This window comes from Esox lucius, chromosome 10 (genome assembly GCF_011004845.1).
Source record: "Esox lucius isolate fEsoLuc1 chromosome 10, fEsoLuc1.pri, whole genome shotgun sequence".
NCBI lineage: Eukaryota > Metazoa > Chordata > Actinopteri > Esociformes > Esocidae > Esox > Esox lucius.
In genome coordinates this window covers 23,317,482-23,336,204 of record NC_047578.1, presented here as the reverse complement: position 1 = coordinate 23,336,204, position 18,723 = coordinate 23,317,482, and the positions used below count along the sequence as shown (strand labels likewise).

The 18,723-nt window shown below is 41.8% G+C and overlaps 1 protein-coding gene across 9 annotated transcripts in view; it reads left to right on the top strand.

The window, feature by feature from the left end:
- The first annotated feature begins 2,531 nt into the window (after window positions 1-2,531).
- ext1c (exostoses (multiple) 1c) overlaps window positions 2,532-18,723 on the top strand; it is a 73,478-nt gene continuing 57,286 nt past the window's right edge. Inside the window, exons 1-4 of one of the 9 annotated variants that reach the window (XM_020050461.2) lie at window positions 2,533-2,687; window positions 3,477-3,619; window positions 13,964-14,049; window positions 15,793-17,182. In XM_020050461.2, the coding sequence (XP_019906020.1) occupies window positions 16,236-17,182 (947 nt within the window). In that variant the 5' untranslated portion in view covers window positions 2,533-2,687; window positions 3,477-3,619; window positions 13,964-14,049; window positions 15,793-16,235. Of the gene's footprint in view, window positions 2,688-2,728; window positions 3,228-3,476; window positions 3,620-13,963; window positions 14,050-15,792; window positions 17,183-18,723 lie in introns of those variants that run through there. The other 8 variants (XM_013135674.3, XM_020050463.2, XM_020050460.2 and 5 more) reach the window with 8 other exon arrangements.

The following is an 18,723-nucleotide window of genomic DNA, read 5'->3' as shown; positions in this document are numbered from 1 at the left end:
GCTTTCAATGGTGCACTTGTAGAAGTTGGTGAGAGTTTTTTGACCACACTTAGAAACTTGAATTTGGAGACTCTCCACTTCAGCTCCATCAATGTGTATGGGGGAATGTTTCCTGAAGTTCACGATCATCTCCTTAGTCTTGCAGACTTTGAAAGCATCACTGCGATTCCTCCTCCAACTTATCTCTGTAGTCTCTTTTTCCATCTCTGATAGCCTCCCGGCGGTCATATCTGGATCTCCTCAAAGCCTCCAGGTCCCCAGAGCTATAGGCAGAGGACCGTGCTCTGAGCTTAACACAGACATTACCATTAACCCAGGGCTTTTGGTTGGGGAAAGTTCTGACATTGACCCTTGGGACAACATAACTGATGCACTTGGAGATACATGCAGAAACAGAGTCTGTGTATTCTTCAGTGTTCCCATCAGCTGCATCACAGAACCTCCGCCAATCCGTTGTTTCATGAAGTCCTGTAAAGCAGTAATGGATCCCTCATTCGTTGAACAGTCGGAAAAAACGGTTTATCCTGTTTTAGGCATTTTCTGTAGGATGGGATGAGCAAAATCAATGACTGATCAGCCTTACCAAATCCGGGTTGGGGAGGGGTTTGTAGCCATTTCGTATTTGTGAAAAACAAAGAGTCTGATCTCCACGGGTAGGGAAGTTAATGTGCCGGTGGTATTTCAGCAAAACTTTCCTCATACTTGCCCTATTGAAATTGCCAACAACATTGAAAACTGCCTCAGGGTGAGTGTCCTCTAGACTATTTATTACTCTGTATAAGTCTTCCAGCGCGTGTGTTTTATCCGCCTGTGGGGGTGTGTAGACTGCAGTGATTATAGCGGGGTTGAATTCCCACGGGAGGTAGAAGGGACGTACCTTTACAGTCAGTAGCTCTGACTGTAAAGACCCCTCTGCCCTTACGTTTACCTGAGACCGAAGATCTGTCCTGCCGGTAGATAGAGAAACCAGCATGGGTGATGGCTGGGTCGGATATCGTGGTCTCTACAAATGCTCTACAAATAATAACACACAACAGTGCACAATGCCTCGTTGAAAATGTTGCAATGTCTCATCAGACCAGTAAAAAATTATTCTCATGCTTATAGTACTTCAGGTGGCCTGTCATTTGCTCAGGAGTGGCCTGTCATACTCAGGAGTGGCTACTTCCTAGCATGAAAGGCCTGAATAATGGACTGCAGCGGAGAGAATTGTCCTTCTGGCAGGTTCTCTCATCTCCATAGAGAAACTCTGAAGCTCTGTAAAAGTGGCTGTCCGGTTTTTGGTCACTTTCCTCACTAAGGCCCTTTTTCTCTGTTACTAAGTTTGGCTGGAAGGCCGGCTCTAGTGAGAGTCTTGGCATCATTTAACAGCATACATTTGAGATTGGTTTGTATTAACTGCAAGGGTTACCTGATTATCTTGTAATGTTTATTCAGTTAAGAATTATTTGTTAGTCATTTTCCTTTTAGGCACATTTAAATAAAGTTTGTTTATCTTGCAATTTATTTCTGGTAAATGGACATGCTGCACTTCTCCACGTGTAAACAAGCCATCTGCACTGGCAACATTTTTTGCAGGCCTGCCTTACTCCTCCATGTCTCTAGGCTAAGCGTCTGCTGTTTCACATCAACGAAGAACATTTGTGTTTTTTTACTTCCATTCTTACACTGACACTTATCTGATGTTGATATGGTTTCAGATAATCAATTATGGATCAAAGGAATTAAATCCATTATCATTAATATAATCGAAGTCCTTTATGCTTTCAACTAGAATATGTGTTGTGGAATAGGCTTGAAACTATAACCTGTACTAATTAAAGATGTTTATTATTATTTTAACAGTGCAAATTCACTTCAGGTTGTTTTCATTTATTGTTTTACAATATATTTTTTATTTTGATCTGATTTCATGTTCGTTGTGCGGAATAAGATGATGTCAGAGAATTTGGGACACGTCAAATCAAAACGTAGCCTACTTTGTTTCGATTCGGAGAGTTAGCATCCTGGAATCACATTTAAACTGTGGCAGATGCTGATTCTAATCCACAGGCTGTGCAGGGTTGCACAATGATCTCAGAGACAGCGGAGAAGATAGGAGATATGCTCCTAAGTAATGATAGGAGCAGCCGTTTTCGGGGGAGCAGGCGTGGAATAGCCACAATAAGACAGTAGCCTATGACTGTTTTTTGAACACATGGAGGCGCTGGGTGCATAGAAAAATTACCTGAATATTTGTATTTCACATAAACCCATTTATACAGTATTGTGTATATGACTACAGAAAAAGGTTAGCCCTGCAGAATTGTAATATGTAAATTATTTTTATTATTAGGTAAACCAATTAGCTAAATCAATTAAAATAAATAATTTCATGACGTTCTGTGTGCGTAATTCCGAGGTTCCACACCCTCCGTTTCCGCGGAACCGCTGGACAGATGTGCGTTATCTTTAAATACAGCTTTGCTTAACCGAGGTACCTTGGCGTTGAGAGAACCAATCACAAACGCCGGGGGCGGGTCGTCTTTGGAATGTTAAAAATTGACCATTTATTTCAGACATCCCAATACCGGCATCGAAGACAAACCTGTCTATGCATACGGAGGTGATTTTCAAATGCTTGGCCGAGGAGTGAAAAGGAAATCGCCTGAGAGTGGAACTGCTCTTTATTTTGCCCCTCGGTGAGGGTGAGTTCTCTGTCGGGAGACAGCAGGCGGGGGTCACTGGCGATGTAGCCCATAACCGGAGATCGAATAATACACGGTGCTCTGCTTTATGTCTGAGTGGCTGTTCAATAGCCTAGGTTATATCAATCATTTTACTCCGGAAGTAATCTACAGGATTATCTTCAATCCAATCATGTAGACAAATGTTTTTAAACTGATCAGTGATCATGCATGTGATATTGTGCTCAGTGTCCAAGGGCATTGCGCCTACTGTTCAATATTCATATTTCATAAGGGACCGAGCATAGCATAGTTTACGAGTCTGCATGCTCGGCTTAGTCCCTTCTGTCACTGTTGACATATTCTACCAGACGAGTATGAACCGAAAGCGCGTTTGAAAGATTTGGCTATTGTAGCCACCCCTATTGTTTGTTTCTCTTGTGCATTGTTTCCATATCTACAAATGAATTGCATTAACGCCCTCGATACACTCACGGTGGAATATACACGGGAGTGACAGACACTTGTCGTGACCCAGGGATAAACTAAAGCCTTTCTCAGGTAACCAACTGGAAATGGAGTGAGGGTGAATTAAATAGATATAGCGGTTGATCTGCGGAGAAAGCGTGCGGTTTCATGTTGCTCCTGGTAGTGCGTAGCCTGAACTAAAATTACGCCTTAGAGGGAAAGAAATCTGTGAAATTTTGAGCACAGACAGCAGCGCATGGAATCACCGCGGTGAGATTATTTTTATGGACGCGCCCGGTGCGTATGTTTGCGCGTGTCAGTGGTAACTCAATCATGTTATAGGGCTTGTAAATCGAGAGGACGGCCAGTGCGAAGTGCCTCAACTACAAACAGGCATCGGAGCTACCCTCGTGCGGCTAGAAAGGACGCTCAACTCTAGCTACGGAACAGAACTGGCTACTGTAAAGGAGCGAAAAGCGAACAAGGTATTCTATTTTAAGTCTATTGCAGACAACTCCGTAAGACAAAATACTTACCGGTAGTTTCGAAAGTGGATGAGACCGTTTTGCTAGTCGCAGGACCATTATGGAGGAAAACAATAGGTAGCTACAGGTACCAAAAACATATCAACCTGTATGCTCTTTGCATGTTTTCCCCGAGTGATTAGAAATATTGAGAAAAGTATTATGTTGACTTAATTTTGCCACAGATATAATCTAATATTGGTGTGATTTCCTTTTTGCGGTTGTGTTGTGACATTCGGACATTTGAAGACCATTATGCATGACCGCCTGTATATGTGTGTGTGTGTGTGTGTGTGTGTGTGTGTGTGTGTGTGTGTGTGTGTGTGTATGTATGTATGTATGTAGGTGTGTCTTGAAAATGCCCTTGACACAATTCATGTTGTGATGATGGATAACCCTTTTCTATGTGTGGATGAGAGATACGTTTTCTGCTATGCAGCTCAGCATCCCACATTACAAAAATGTGTCAGAACCAATTCAGTTGTGAAGCATTTCAGTGGAATATTAAATAGTGATATCCCCTGACAAGAAAACATTCATATATTGACTGATGCATGCAGCCGAGGACAGGCTCAAACATGCACCCAACAGATTTCCAGGAATAAACCAAAACTCTACCAGTGGAATTAAATAATAATAACATTTTGGACCGCATTAAGAACACTGTTAGCCTAATGATCGTTTTCCTAATCTTGGTACACCAGAACTAGTCTTTGATACTAAGGTACTGTTTTTTTTTACATGTTTGAGTGAGATACCATGTAATCTAGAGATGTTGAGCAATGATAGGTGATTCAAAGTGACTCATACCTGCTGCTCTGGCCAGGATGGCAAACTCATTGCATCATTGCACACTTTTATGTATTGGTTGGTTTCTGATAGGGAATGATGGGGTAAGAGGTAGAAATAATGGCTGGCTGCTTCTAGAATCATAGGAAGACATGTTTAAATTATGAAGGTGCTGGGCACTGCCATAACAAATCTTTGCACCCTCATAAAACACTAGCACCTCATAAGAAAGAAAAATTGTATCTCTGGCCTAAGTCACTGTTTTAAGGCACCCCAAAGAGTCTTTGCAAACGGATGTTGGGATAAAAGAGATCCCTTTAAATTGCTCCAAAGCCCTGATCCAAGGTCCATTTTACATTCATCCCCTTGTAGAAGTTTTACTATAATCTGATCCCAGATCTGAAAATGCGGGCATGTTTTTCCTTCCTTTCAGAGAGCTTGACACGTTGTGCCCTATATCCTGTGCATCTGAACGATTCAACTCCAGTCATAATGCTTCTCTTTTTCAGTCGTCTTCTTGTAGTCAGGGACTGATTCAAACCTGGAACACCAGGTGAGTGCAATTAAGTAGCAGGTAGTAACAAAAATAACTTGAATGATTCGGCCCTTCAGGACCTGAGTTCAACAGCCCTGCTGTACACACTCTGCTGTGTGAGCAGCACTCGTCGATGCCGAGCTTGCAGCCTTAAATGTTCCAGCCCATCTTGTTCATTTGCTTAATTAGCCCTCGTGGCGTCGCAGAGCAGCAGAATAATGTTGAGACATAATTAATCAAGCCAGGTTGTAATTATCGTTGAGTTTGGGAATGAAGGCGGTGGGGGTCTGTAGAACAGGGTTAGGCGCGGGCCATTGAGGCTAGAGGTAAACATCTTATTACAATGTCAGAGTATTTCGCACCAGGCAGGGCAACAGTTTTATTGGGGAGAGACGCACAGCTATCAAGAAAATGGACTTGTAAAAATACCAGGGCTTGATTAGGTTTATGGTCATTACAGTCTTTAGGGAATCTGTGTAATTGGTTAAATTCCATACTCTAACTCACTGCAGACAAAATGGCCTTGGATGAAACATTTATGTGTTTTTGTATGTGTTGGCTCAGTTGCACTAGGTAACAACTTTGATTTTGCTTGGTGAAAAGAGGGCAATAACAATGGAAAACGTTCCATAACAAATCATCTAGAAGCACTTAATGCCTGTGTTCTTTGGGCGTTGGTTTGACTCTTCCTGTTTTCCCAAAAGCACTTTCTTTGGGGCCACAGACTGATATGATAGTAGTCAGACCTCAACCACCTCATTCATTCCCAGTGAGGTCTTCCCCTCAAACACAAACATCTCCACAAGCACACATTGCATAGTACAATATGGCTAAAAGGACCTTTGAATTGCCTCTCCGGCCTCTAATGACAGTCCAGCATTTAATTTTAGTCAGGCTTCGTCTCTCACCTCACCACAAGATTTGTTTTCCTTCAAGAACAGTTCCTTTTACTGGACTGACATGTGTATCCAGGTTTATTAAAGTAAAACCCCATATGTTTGAACACATTCTTACACACACACACACAAAAGGAACATATGGCGCTAGTGTTTCCCAAACTAGGGGCCAAATCAAGTGATTTGAAAAGAAGTTGCAAGATAAATAATTGCTATTGTTCCATAGAACAGGGCTTCTATGATTAATCTTCAGGAGTTACAAAATATGCATGTAAACAGGGCAGTGTGTATTAATGTAGCGTGTTGGAGTATCATTTTCTCAAACATGACTTGGAAGCAGATCTGCCCTGAAATGAAATGTGATTGGTCTACTCAATGGGGGGAGTGGGCCCTGCATTTTGGAATTTAATAAATGCTCTTTTCCACTGCAAGTAGGCATTTGACCAAGGTTAGTGCCCTACCCTAAACTCTTAATCAAACCATTACCATAAACGTAACACTAAACCTTACCCTTACCACATCAAGTTTAATTATTGCCATCCCAACCATTTTGAAATTAAACTTTGATGGATTGATTTCAGTGTTGAAATATAGGTTCTGCCATCTTCAATGACTCATCCAATCCCATTAGTTTCTGCATTCAGGGCAGATCAGACTCTAGGACATGTTGGTGTAAGTAACCCTCCCAACAACACAAATTGGGCACTAACCCTTTAGTGCTACAACATGATATATAAGACCACCAGGAAGATGTGTAAGTTACTTCAGTACCTTAAAGCAGAGTGGAGAGGGTCTTGTTATAAATCAGACTGGTGGATTTATAACAAGACCCCTTGTTATAAATCAGACTGGTGGAGTCACAAACTTTTCACAGAAGATCATACACAATATTGCCTCAATTTCTTTGATTTCATTTAAAAGCATACATCAAGCTGAAATAGTATCAGGAATTAGGGCTTGAATGGTGTACCATGATGAAAAAAAGGAAGGAAGCAGCTGGAAGGAAGAAGCAGAGCGTAAATAAATGTAACAGGTGTACTATATACCAACCCGATTCCAAAAAAGTTGGGACACTGTACAATTGTGAATAAAAACAGAATGCAATGATGTGGAAGTTTCAAATTTCAATATTTTATTCAGAATACAACATACACTCACCTAAAGGATTATTAGGAACACCTGTTCAATTTCTCATTAATGCAATTATATAATCAACCAATCACATGGCAGTCGCTTCAATGCATTTTGGGGTGTGGTCCTGGTCAAGACAATCTCCTGAACTCCAAACTGAATGTCAGAATGGGAAAGAAAGATGATTTAAGCAATTTTGAGCGTGGCATGGTTGTTGGTGCCAGACGGGCCGGTCTGAGTATTTCACAATCTGCTCAGTTACTGGGATTTTCACGCAGAACCATTTCTAGGGTTTACAAAGAATGGTGTGAAAAGGGAAAAACATCCAGTATGCGGCAGTCCTGTGGGCGAAAATTCCTTGTTGATGCTAGAGGTCAGAGGAGAATGGGCCGACTGATTCAAGCTGATAGAAGAGCAACTTTGACTGAAATAACCACTCATTACAACCGAGGTATGCAGCAAAACATTTGTGAATGATGAGTCTCGATTTCTGTTGAGACATTCAGATGGTCATAAAACATCTCAGTTCCTCTAAGTATATCACAGTTTTTGTTTAATTCTTCATTTGGACCAGGTCCATTTAAGCAGCACATGTAGATGATGTGGTTAACACGTTAGCTTTTGCTAGGAGCAACAAACTAATTTAGTTTGTCTTCTCAGAATTCTTTCAAGTTTATTTTAATGATTTAGTTTTTTGTTTTCCTGCTAGTTCTATAATCAGTGTTTGTTATTGTCTTGAGATGTAGAGAATACATTTTATCAATAGCTACTGTACATCTGGGCAACATGGACATTGTATTTTCTGTTATAATTTGCTAAGCATTTTGAATGTCCATGTAGTTGCATTTGTTTGTGAATATTTCACTTGTGTGAGATGATGATGATAATAATAATAATACATTATTTAGTTTGTTTTCCCTTTTTAGTTCATGACACTGTCAACTAAATATGGTTTCTTTCAGGGATGAGATAAAACGTAGCTAGTTCGCATAGAAACTGTCTAGACTGTTGCTCTTCATTAGGCGTGCAATAAAGTTAAGCTAATTAAATAAAACAACATGAGCAAGGCATAGTATTGACGTAGCGCAATTTGCTTAGTATCTAGCCTTAGTATCTTGTTTTGTCAGTATAATGTCAGTTCTACTAGCTACAGTTAATCTAACAGGTTAGCTTGCCTACAGCCCATTTTTAATACAAATGTGCAATACAAGGTTTAAAAAAATTGTGTTGAGTAAGGTTTGTAGCTAATTATAGCTAACTCTGCTTTTGGGAAAAACATATTTGTTGTAACTTTGGATTAAGCCAACTGCTAGCTAAGCTACTTGGAACATATTAGCTGGTCTTCTAATATAACCCTGATTCCTAAAAAGTTGAGACGCTGCATACATTTTTAATAAAAACAGAGTGCAAATAATTTAAACCCTATATTCACTAGAAAATATTACATAGACAATATACCAAATGTTGACACTGAGACATTTTATTGTTTCTTGAAAAATATACACCCACTTAGAATTTGATACCAGCAACACATTTCCAAAATGTTGGGACAGAGGTAACAAAAGACTGGAAAAGTTGTGTAATGCTAAAAAACTAAACCTGGTGGAAAATCACACAACTAATTAGGTCAATTGGCAACAGGTCAGTAACCTGATTGGGTATTCAAATATTATCCCAGAGAGAATGGGTCTGTCAGAAGTAAGGATGGGGAGGGGTTCACCACTTAGAAAGACTGCGCAGGCAAATAGGGCAAACATTTAAGCATAACGTTTCCCAATGTAAAATTGCAAAGAGTATGGTGATCTTATCATCTACGGTACATTAAATCATTAAAAGATTCAGAGAATCCGCCGAAATCTCTGTATGCAAGGCTGATTACCAATATTGGATGCTCGGGATCTTGGGGCTATCAAGTGGCACTGCATTAGACACAGACATGATTCTGTAGTGGAAATCACTGCATGGTTTCAGGAACTCTTCCGAAAACCATTGTCTGTGAACACAGTACACAGTATATCACTCCATCCAATCAAGTTAAAACTCTACCATTTAAAGAAGGAACCATATATAAACAAGATCCAGGACCACCGCAGCCTTCTCTCGGTCCAAACTCCTTTAAGATGGACTGAGGCAGTGCAAACCTTTTCTTGTGGTCTGATGAACTATTTTTAGGAAACATGGACGCGTGTCCTCTGGACTAAATAGGTGAAGGACCATCCCGCTTCTTATCAGTGCACAGTTCTAAAGCTAGCATCCATGATGGTATGGGGGTGTATTAATGCATGGCATGGATTTCTTTCACATCTGTGAAGGCACCATTAATTCTGAACAATATATACAGGTTTTGGAACAACATATGCTACCATCAATACAGCATCTTTTTCAGGGAAGGCCTTGCTTATTTAAAGGAGACCCCCAACTGTTGAGTAGCTGAAACCCTATATCAGGCAAGAATAGGAATACATCAAAGCTTAAAATTCAGTGTAGTCGTGTCGCTTTTTAAGCGCAGTGGAAAAAGAGCAATAGCCTAATATGTACATACCTACATATATTTTGGAAGCTGATATTTGTTTGCTTAGGCTTGCTTAAATTTAAACTAGGCTACACTTTGTTGTAACAAGGTATTTTGTTAAAGTCAAACTCTATATTTTAACAAATGATAGAATTTAAACACATTATTTGGTTAATGCAGTACAAGTTTGTAAAGCTTAATGTGAAATATAATGTGAAACATTATTTAATTTCATGTTAATATTGTAATATTATTAAGTCATCATTTTCTTTGTTTATATTATGTTCCTGAACTCTCTTGACAATATTGACTGAAACTGTTCCGAACTGTGTGCTAAACATATCAGCTCTTGTCATAAAATATAAATAGTTTTTCTATGCTGGGGTCCAAACCAGTTTGGGAAACCCTGGCCTAACCCTAACCTTAACTCCAAACCACTTACTTTTAAACCTAAGTCCAACCCTAACAACAAACCATAAATCCAAAGATGTCCATCCCTATGCAATATGTTAAAGTTAGTTGGAGTTCAGAATTGTGTGTTTTTGAGTCTCTGGGATTTTCTCATGCAGATGATTATGACCCAGGGCCTGCCAAATCAAGTTTGGAAAGAATTGAGTTATTCTTTTTAAAATGAGATGCTGCTGATCTAGTGTCAGTTTATCGTCTGCTGAAGGTATATAAATACTCCAACATAATAAGGCTGCCTTCCCTTTCACACGGTAAATAACTAGTTCTGTCAGAATCAAATACAAGCACATTTTACTGTCTATCTGTGCCTTCATACATATTCCCCAACCGGCTGCCTCTTTGTAATATTCCATCTAAGTTGCAGTCAACAGTTCCTGTAAACACAATCCAATCTAGTTAAAAATATGATGATTCAATTCCATTGCCTTGCCCTCTATAGCCGAAGACAGAGTTTAGTTAGTCTTGTGGCAAAAGCAGGCAGATTTTGTGGGCAGACAGTCAGTCCTCGAGGTTTGAGAGAGGAGGAGGGATGAGCCTTAAGCAGGCCGCTAGTCCAGCTGTCACCCATGCTGACTGAAATGCATGTGCACCAAAAACCCAGAGATGCAGTGTAGGCATGGGGGTTGGGAGGTTAGGGTGTGCAGAGAATGTGGGAGAAATTTTTTATTGGTAGTAAAGGTTTCACATTCAAATTTTAGTGAAAAATGGTTAATTGAAAGGTTGTTCTGTTTGTTTTTTTAAAACACAAAGAGTCCAAATACATTTTTGTAAAGGGACGTTGGTTTTATGATGGGAAATATTTTTCAGACATTGCATATTCAACTCAAACAGATGTTTTTTTTGGTAGAACATCCTTTCGCTACAATGACAGCTTAAATCTTTTTGGGTAAGTATATACCAAGGCAAGGACTTTGACTGTGACACTATGACATTCTCTTTAAGTTCTTGAGCAACTCCAGTGTTGCTTTGGCCTTTTTATTTGGGATCACCAATGATCCTTCAGCAGTAGGGTTTTTATCCAAAGCATGTGACAACAACTTTCACATTCACAGTTAAGGGCCAGTGGGACGATACTTGTGTCCTTCTTAGTGCAATTTCTTCCACATGTGTAAACTGAGCATCCACAGAAAAAGGGTTCAATACTCATGCAAGATTTCTTTATTTCTTACAAATATTTAAAATAAAAATCACATCACAGTGTTTTAAAAATATCAAACAGAGCAAATTTCAATGAATGAATGTCCTTGTTACAGACACACAAGGTGACACACACAGGTGAGAATGGCAATTAAAGGTGAATTTCTCACACCTGTGGATTTTTAAATTGCAATTAGTATCTTTCATGTGGATGCACTGAGCAGGCTAGATACTAAGCCATGGGGAGCAGAAAATAACTGTCAAAAGACCTGTGTAACAAGGTAATGGAACTTTATAAAAAGTTATATATATATAAAGATATAAAAAGATATCCAAAGCCTTGCAAATGCCAGTCAGGTCTGTTCAATCGCTTATTAAGAAGTGGAAAATTCAGGGATCTCTTGATACCAAGCCACGGTCAGGTAGACCAAGAAAGATTTCAGCCAAAACTTTGCCAAGACGAATGGGCAGCTATACCACCTGCAAGAATTTGGGGCCTCATTGACAACTATTACAAAAGACTGCACGCTGTCATTGATTCTAAAGAGATCTCTTGATACCAAGCCAAGGTCAGGTAGACCAAGAAAGATTTCAGCCAAAACTGCCAGAAGAATTGTTCGGGATACAAAAGAAAACCACAGGTAACCCCAGGAGAAATACAGGCTGCTCTGGAAAATGACAGTGTGGTTGTTTCAAGGAGCATGATGATACTTGAACAGAAATGAGGCGCATGGTCATGTTGCCAGAAAGAAGCCTTTACTGCGCCAGTTCCATAAAAAAGCCTGGTACAATATGCCCGACAACACCTTGACATGCCTCACAGCTTCTGGCACACTGTAATTTGGAGTGATGAGACCAAAATAGAGCTTTATGGTCATAACCATAAGTGCTATGTTTGGAGAGGGGTCAACAAGACCTATAAGTGAATAGAATACCACCCCCACTGTGAAGAATGGTGGTGGCTCACTGATGTTTTGGGGGTGTGTGAGCTCTAAAGGCACGGGGAATCTTGTGAAAATGTATGGGAAGATGAATGCAGCATGGTATCAGATAATACTGCCAGACAATTTGAATTCTTCTGCACGAAATCTGTGCATGGGACACTCTTAGACATTCCATCACGACAATGACCCTAAGCACAAGGCCAAGTTGACCCTCCAGTGGAAACAGCTGCAAATGGTGAAGGTTCTGGAGTGGCCATCACAGTCTCCTGACCTTAATATCATCGAGCCACTCGGGGGAGATCACAAACGTGTGGTTCATGCAAGACGACCAAAGACTTTGTTTGACCTGGAAGCATTTTGCCAAGACGAATGGGCAGCTATACCACCTGCAAGAATTTGGGGCCTCATTGACAACTATTACAAAAGACTGCACGCTGTCATTGATGCTAAATGCCAAAATGCCAAAAACTAAGGGTATGCAGACTTTTGAACAGGGGTCAGTAAAAAAAAAATCTTTGTTGCCATGTTTTGTTTTATGATTGTACCATACAAAGATGTGTTTTTCCTGCTCACTCATGTTTTCTTTACAAGTGGTACATATATTACCAATCGCCAAGAGGATGCAAACGTTTGAGCACAACTGTATATACACAACAAACATTTTCTTAAAATGAGGGTAGTCTCTCAAGACATCTAGGTTAGCATCTATGTTCTGTACATGTTGAGTTTCAGTTAGACTGTCACTGTCTTCCTTATCAACACCTTGCCCTCATATCCAGATGCAAAAAAAAATAAGCTATTGAGATTGATATTGGTTGAGGTGATTATTGATGAGTGCATTTCTAATTTGCTAGTTTGCATCAACTGCCTTCACTCAAATTCTGGCATTCACCTGAAATCTTTGTATTCAAATTGTTCCAGAGATCTTTTAACCATTTATTAGAAAAGCTGAAACCTTTATTTAGATTGACAAAATGATCCTGTTTGACTTTGTAGTCAGTTTTGACACTAGAATACATGATTCTGTCTCATATCGATGCCACATAGTTCATTTTAAAGCATAAGACTTGATTTTCCAGTTCATACTGTAAGCATTTTAAAGGCAAGTTACAGTCACGTCAAGGCTGTATTCCCTACAGAGAGATGCCATACTTTTTCACATGTCTTTCTGTGTGACAAATAACAGATTTTTTTTTTTAGGTTGATTTGCCTGTATTTGTTTTAAGACAGAGCCCACAGTTCATTGACCCCATATTTCAAGGGAAAGCAGAAATACATCAAAGATACCTTCTCGATCTGATCTTGAGTCTAGCATTAACAGGAACTAGAAACAAATGCCAAACCCTTGTTTACCTCATGTGTCAAAGCTTTCCAATCCTGTCCAACCAGTAATCAGCAATACAAAAGAAAATAGGGAGAAAGAAAATAAGAGCAGGTTCTAAGAGCTTCCAGAACCCTAGCGTTTTGTCTCCATCTGAACTCTGTATATTCCCTCATGTTCCTGAACACTCCAAAATGTACACTCAGTGCTTAGTCCCAGCACACACTGTCAAAACAAGGCAAAAATATCCTCCCACCGATGTTTTGTCATCCTCCCACCAATGATGCAGTGCCCCCCTCATTTGAAATTAAATATTCAATAAAATGTCATAAATCCCTTTTTCAATCGGAAGTGCTTATAAAGATACATTGCCTAAAATTCCAAATAGCAAACAAAAAGATTCGAAAAATGTCAGCATCCTAGGATGAGACTTAGAAAGAAGCCAGATTCTGAGTGATTTGGTCATCTTCTGACTGTGCAGGATGGAGACAATTAAAGTACATGTTACCAATTTGATGCTTCATCGAGGGGATTTTACCTTGGTGTATCTTTGTTTCTTTTTCATATTTTAGGGCTATTTGGAGAAGAAACAGGGGGAATCCATCATTGTCATTACCACACCAATCATCATAACCATCACATTATTAGCATGACGATGGTAATTAACATAATCTCCATAATCTTTTTAGACAGATTGCCTTTTTTTTATTGGAGATATGTCTTTACAGTGTGAAACTATCTTGAGGTGGATTGAGTTTTACTTGAGCTGTAGAGTCAGGGGATATAAAGCAGTAAGAAATGCAGAAAGGAAAATCAATGTCTTAACTAAAGGAGCCGGTAAATTATTGATGAGGACTATGTAATGGGATCTCCAGTGTCTGTTTCCTTACAACTTCGTCTGCTTGCCATTCACTGTGCAGTGGAATACAAGCCTTGGCCTGCCAAAAACCAACACCCCTACATTTTTAGACTCTCATAGCTCAGTATCGGACACTACCTGATATGTGCTCACAAACAAGCATGGACCAACGGAAACATCGGACAGTGACATACAAATATTCACAAGAGACCTGCATATAGACATTATTCTACACTTACGTAGTCATAAGCAGCAGAAGACTCATTTGTATACCACCCACATGCATATACATCACCTAAAAAGCACAGGGAAATGCGGCTGCATACACACACCATTAATACTCATGAGTGTAGACATACACACAGCATTAATGCTCTTGAGTGTAGACATACACAACATTAATACTCATGAGTGTAGACATACACAACATTAATACTCATGAGTGTAGACATACACACCAAATTAATACTCATGAGTGTAGACATACACACAACATTTATACTCATGAATGTAGAAATAACACCATTAAAATACTTTTTTCTTTCCGCATCTATGGATCTGATATCCAGAGAAATAGGGAAGGGGGTTATCAATTCTTCATGGATGGTGAAGGTTGAAGAATGTGAGGTAGAGGAGGGAGTAAGGAGGTAGAGTGAAAGTGAGGGAGGGCAGGTGAGACCTGAAAGCTGCCTTTGTGTGGTGGCTGGCAGTAGGAACACTGCTTTGCTCTGTGAGGTGTTACACACACACACACACACACACACAGGAAAGTTATGGGGAGCGGATGCTTTGGCAAACATACCAAGTTGAAAACTGTTGCATGATGTTTTGAAATGTGACAAAAAAAGCCCCTCTCCCCCACCCAAGGTTAACGGTCATAAATTGGCCCAACTTTCCCTTCACAAAACTCAATTACAGTTGCTTAACAGCTCCCTATTTTACCCTCCACTGCATCTCTACTGTACCTGACGGTGTTCAGCTGGAGCTTGAAGTACACGATAAAATCTGTGTTGGCTGCTTCAAGTTTGGCATACTATAACCAAAATACCACACAGTTCCAGAAGTAGACATGGGCAGCATAACCAGACCAAACATTAAAACTACTGACATTAGAGATTGTGGTGGTATGTTTTAAGTCAATGTTTCTTTTTTCTACTCTCACTAGAGCTGCGTCTCCGAGCAAACTGTACTGAGTGAGCTCTGTGTTTGTGGAGACTGGCTTTAATCTTCAAGCAAGTTCTACATCAAGATTTTATCAGTTCAGATCTCAAAAGAGATTTATAGCCCAAAGCTTAGTCCAACTGCACTGTCATGTATATGAAATTACCCTTCGCTTTGCTAGTTTATTGCTGAGTTTGTACACACTTCACGCTGATAGAGAATGTTGTGGTTTACGCTATATTTACTTGTTGGTGTCTTGTGTGTGTTACATAATGGTGTGTCACTGAATCATTTGAGACAGTGTTCCTTGTACATAGTGATACTGTGCTGTGGAGTGCTTCTCGGGTACTGAGCTATGATCTCGTTTGTTTACATCCCCAGGACAGACCTGGGTGACTGCGGGCGCCATGAGGTGGCGAGGAGGGCTTGAGAGAGAGGAGACATCACCCTTCATCATCCTGAGCATCGGGCAACGCATGAAGTGCACACACGAGCCACAGAGACAGGCAAGAATGAGACAGGCTAAAGGCGCCCAGATCTGAGAGGGAGAGGACGGAGGAGCAAGTAAGGGGACGTTAACAGAGAGAGTGGGAAACGGAGGAGTGGATTCAACATCCATTTATTTATCCTCAAATGGGCTCAAACCTGACTGGACCCGACTTGGAAGTGAAAATGTCCAAGTTACCAGACTCTTCTATTTTGGACCCTCCTTGTTAGACCTTGAAAACAACTTGCCCACCCCTGTGAGGCGTAGAGCTGAGGGGCAGAGAGAGAGAGAGACAGAGAAAGAGAGAGCAATAGAGGAATAAAACATTCTGGACCCCATGCAGGCGCGCAAGAAATATGTCTTGCTGGGGCTATGTGCGTGCTGCTGGCTGCTGCTCTTCTATTGGGGTGGCGGGGTACAGCTCCGTCTTCTCAAGCTGCTGGGGAGGCAGCGAGGCGAGGTGGTGCGCCCATGGCCCGACTGGACAGACCGAGCCCTCCTGCCTGGCTATGCCCAGTTGGAGGAACTCCAGACAGGGCCGGGTTCCGCCGAGTCCCCCCGCCAGCGGCGCCAAGCCTGGACTAGCATCTATAAAGACAGTCGCTGCCGCATGGAAACCTGCTTTGACTTCACAAGATGCCGGCGTAGAGGCCGGGATGGATTCAGGGTCTACGTGTACCCATCTGAGAAGGGTGAGCGCGTGTCAGAGAGCTATCGTAAGATACTGACCTCTATAGGCGAGTCGAGGTATTCCACAACAGACCCCCGCGAAGCCTGTCTGTTTGTGTTGGGGATTGACACTCTTGACCGCGACCAGCTCTCGGGGCAGTTTGTGCCCAACCTAGACGATCGCATCAAGGGTTACCCGCTTTGGAATGAGGGGCGGAACCACCTCATCTTTAACCTGTATTCGGGAACCTGGCCCAACTATACAGAGGACCTGGGCTTCAACATCGGTCAGGCCATCTTGGCTAAAGCCAGCCTCAACACGGAACATTTTAGGCCTGGTTTCGATGTCTCCATCCCGCTATTCTCCAAGGAGCACCCCCAGAAGGGGGGCGAGAGGGGCTGGTTGGTGCGAAACACGGTGCCACCACGCAGGAAGTACTTGTTGATGTTCAAAGGAAAGCGGTATCTGACGGGCATCGGCTCAGACACCCGTAATGCACTGCATCATATCCATAATGGGAAGGACATTGTGTCCCTCACCACATGTCGTCACGGGAAGGACTGGGAGAAACATAAGGACGCCCGCTGTGACCATGACAACCTGGAGTACGAGAGGTGAGTCACGCCCTACCGGGCCGATCCCTAACATCCACCTTCTGGTTTTGCATCAGTGTTTGACAAAGTCATGGTCAGGATGGCAGGTGACTGTGTCATAAGATTTGTTCTGTTTTAATCGGGAATGCACTTGTAATTTTATTGCTTTGTTCTCACTCATGCTATGCAGTTATTGGATTTTTTTGGGATGGATTTTCTCTCCCATGTAAACTGAGGTCTCATCCTGGTGTACTTATTTTTCAATTTAAAGTCCAGTTATGATTGATGATTGGTTCTGTTGCACTTACAGTAGAGAGTGTGGCCCTGGCTCTGTAATGTCTTGGTGTGGAGTTTATGATCCATCCAAAAACCAAACGTTTGATGAAATATAGCACAAGAAAATTCTGGATAGGTTCTGAGACCTCCTGAGAAGAGGAGAGGTGGAGCATGTACGAGAACCGTCATGACGGAAAGTAGAATAAAGTGTGGAAACGTTAAAATGGAAACTGGAACAAGAAAAGCAGTAAATGGGATAAAAAAAAAGCAAGGATTTCAATTCAATGATGTGGCGTCCAGTGAAATACAGCAAAGAAAAGAAAAAATGGCCTCGGCTGGTCTAATGTCTCCAAAGGGAGGGAGGGCGTGGAGGGCCCAGTCTTACACAGCAATAACAGTTGTAATCCAGTCGGGGCATAGCTACCTTTCTCGGTTGTTTACATTGGGCCGGTGGGAAGGGGACAGAGCTGGGTCCCACTCAGCGTTGAATGAATGAGCTCATTTATTCCACACACAACCAACCGTCTGCGGAGACATCTGGGGGGGGGGGGGGGGGGGGGGGGGTCTTGTGGAGGTGTGTGTGTGAGGGATTTGTTTATATTGAGGGGTGCATGAATTGTTACAGTGTTGCTGAGCGTGGGTTTGGGGGTGGGTGCACAGGACAGCAGTGTGTAAGAAAATCACAAGAAGCGGTATTTTTTTCGACTTGCGTCGCTGTCTTTTTTTCTGTGGTTGTTTGTCAAGGGTTGGAAATGGGAAGGGGCAATGGGCCTTGGAGTGTGAGGTGTGAAGGTTGTGGGGGGGTGTTGCGTTGACCTTTCTTTGGCTCTCCCATCCTATGGGGTGTGATGGGGGACTTTCCGAAGACAACATCACAGCATGCTTGGAAATGGGACACGAATGAATAAAATGAAGTGTGGCGATACAAAAGCCATGTGAAGCTGAAGGTCGGTGAGAACGGCCACCACCATACCTGCCATCTTTTGCATCATGTCTCTCTACCTCTTTTTTCTCTGTCCATCTCTCCATCCTTCTATCCCACTCCATCCCCCTTTCCTCCCCTTCGTCCATCCCTCTGTCTTTCTCACACACACACACACACACTCCTTGGCTGTGGGCTCAGCCAGCCAGGCGGCAGGCTCTTAGCAGGTTGTTTCAGGTTAATGAGCCCATGCATCTGGTCCACCGACAGATTAACCCGGGAGGACTCGGACTAGACGTGTGGGGGGGGGTGGGGTGGTGGGTGGGGGGGTGGGGGGTGGGGGGGGGCGGTTGTAAATGGAGAA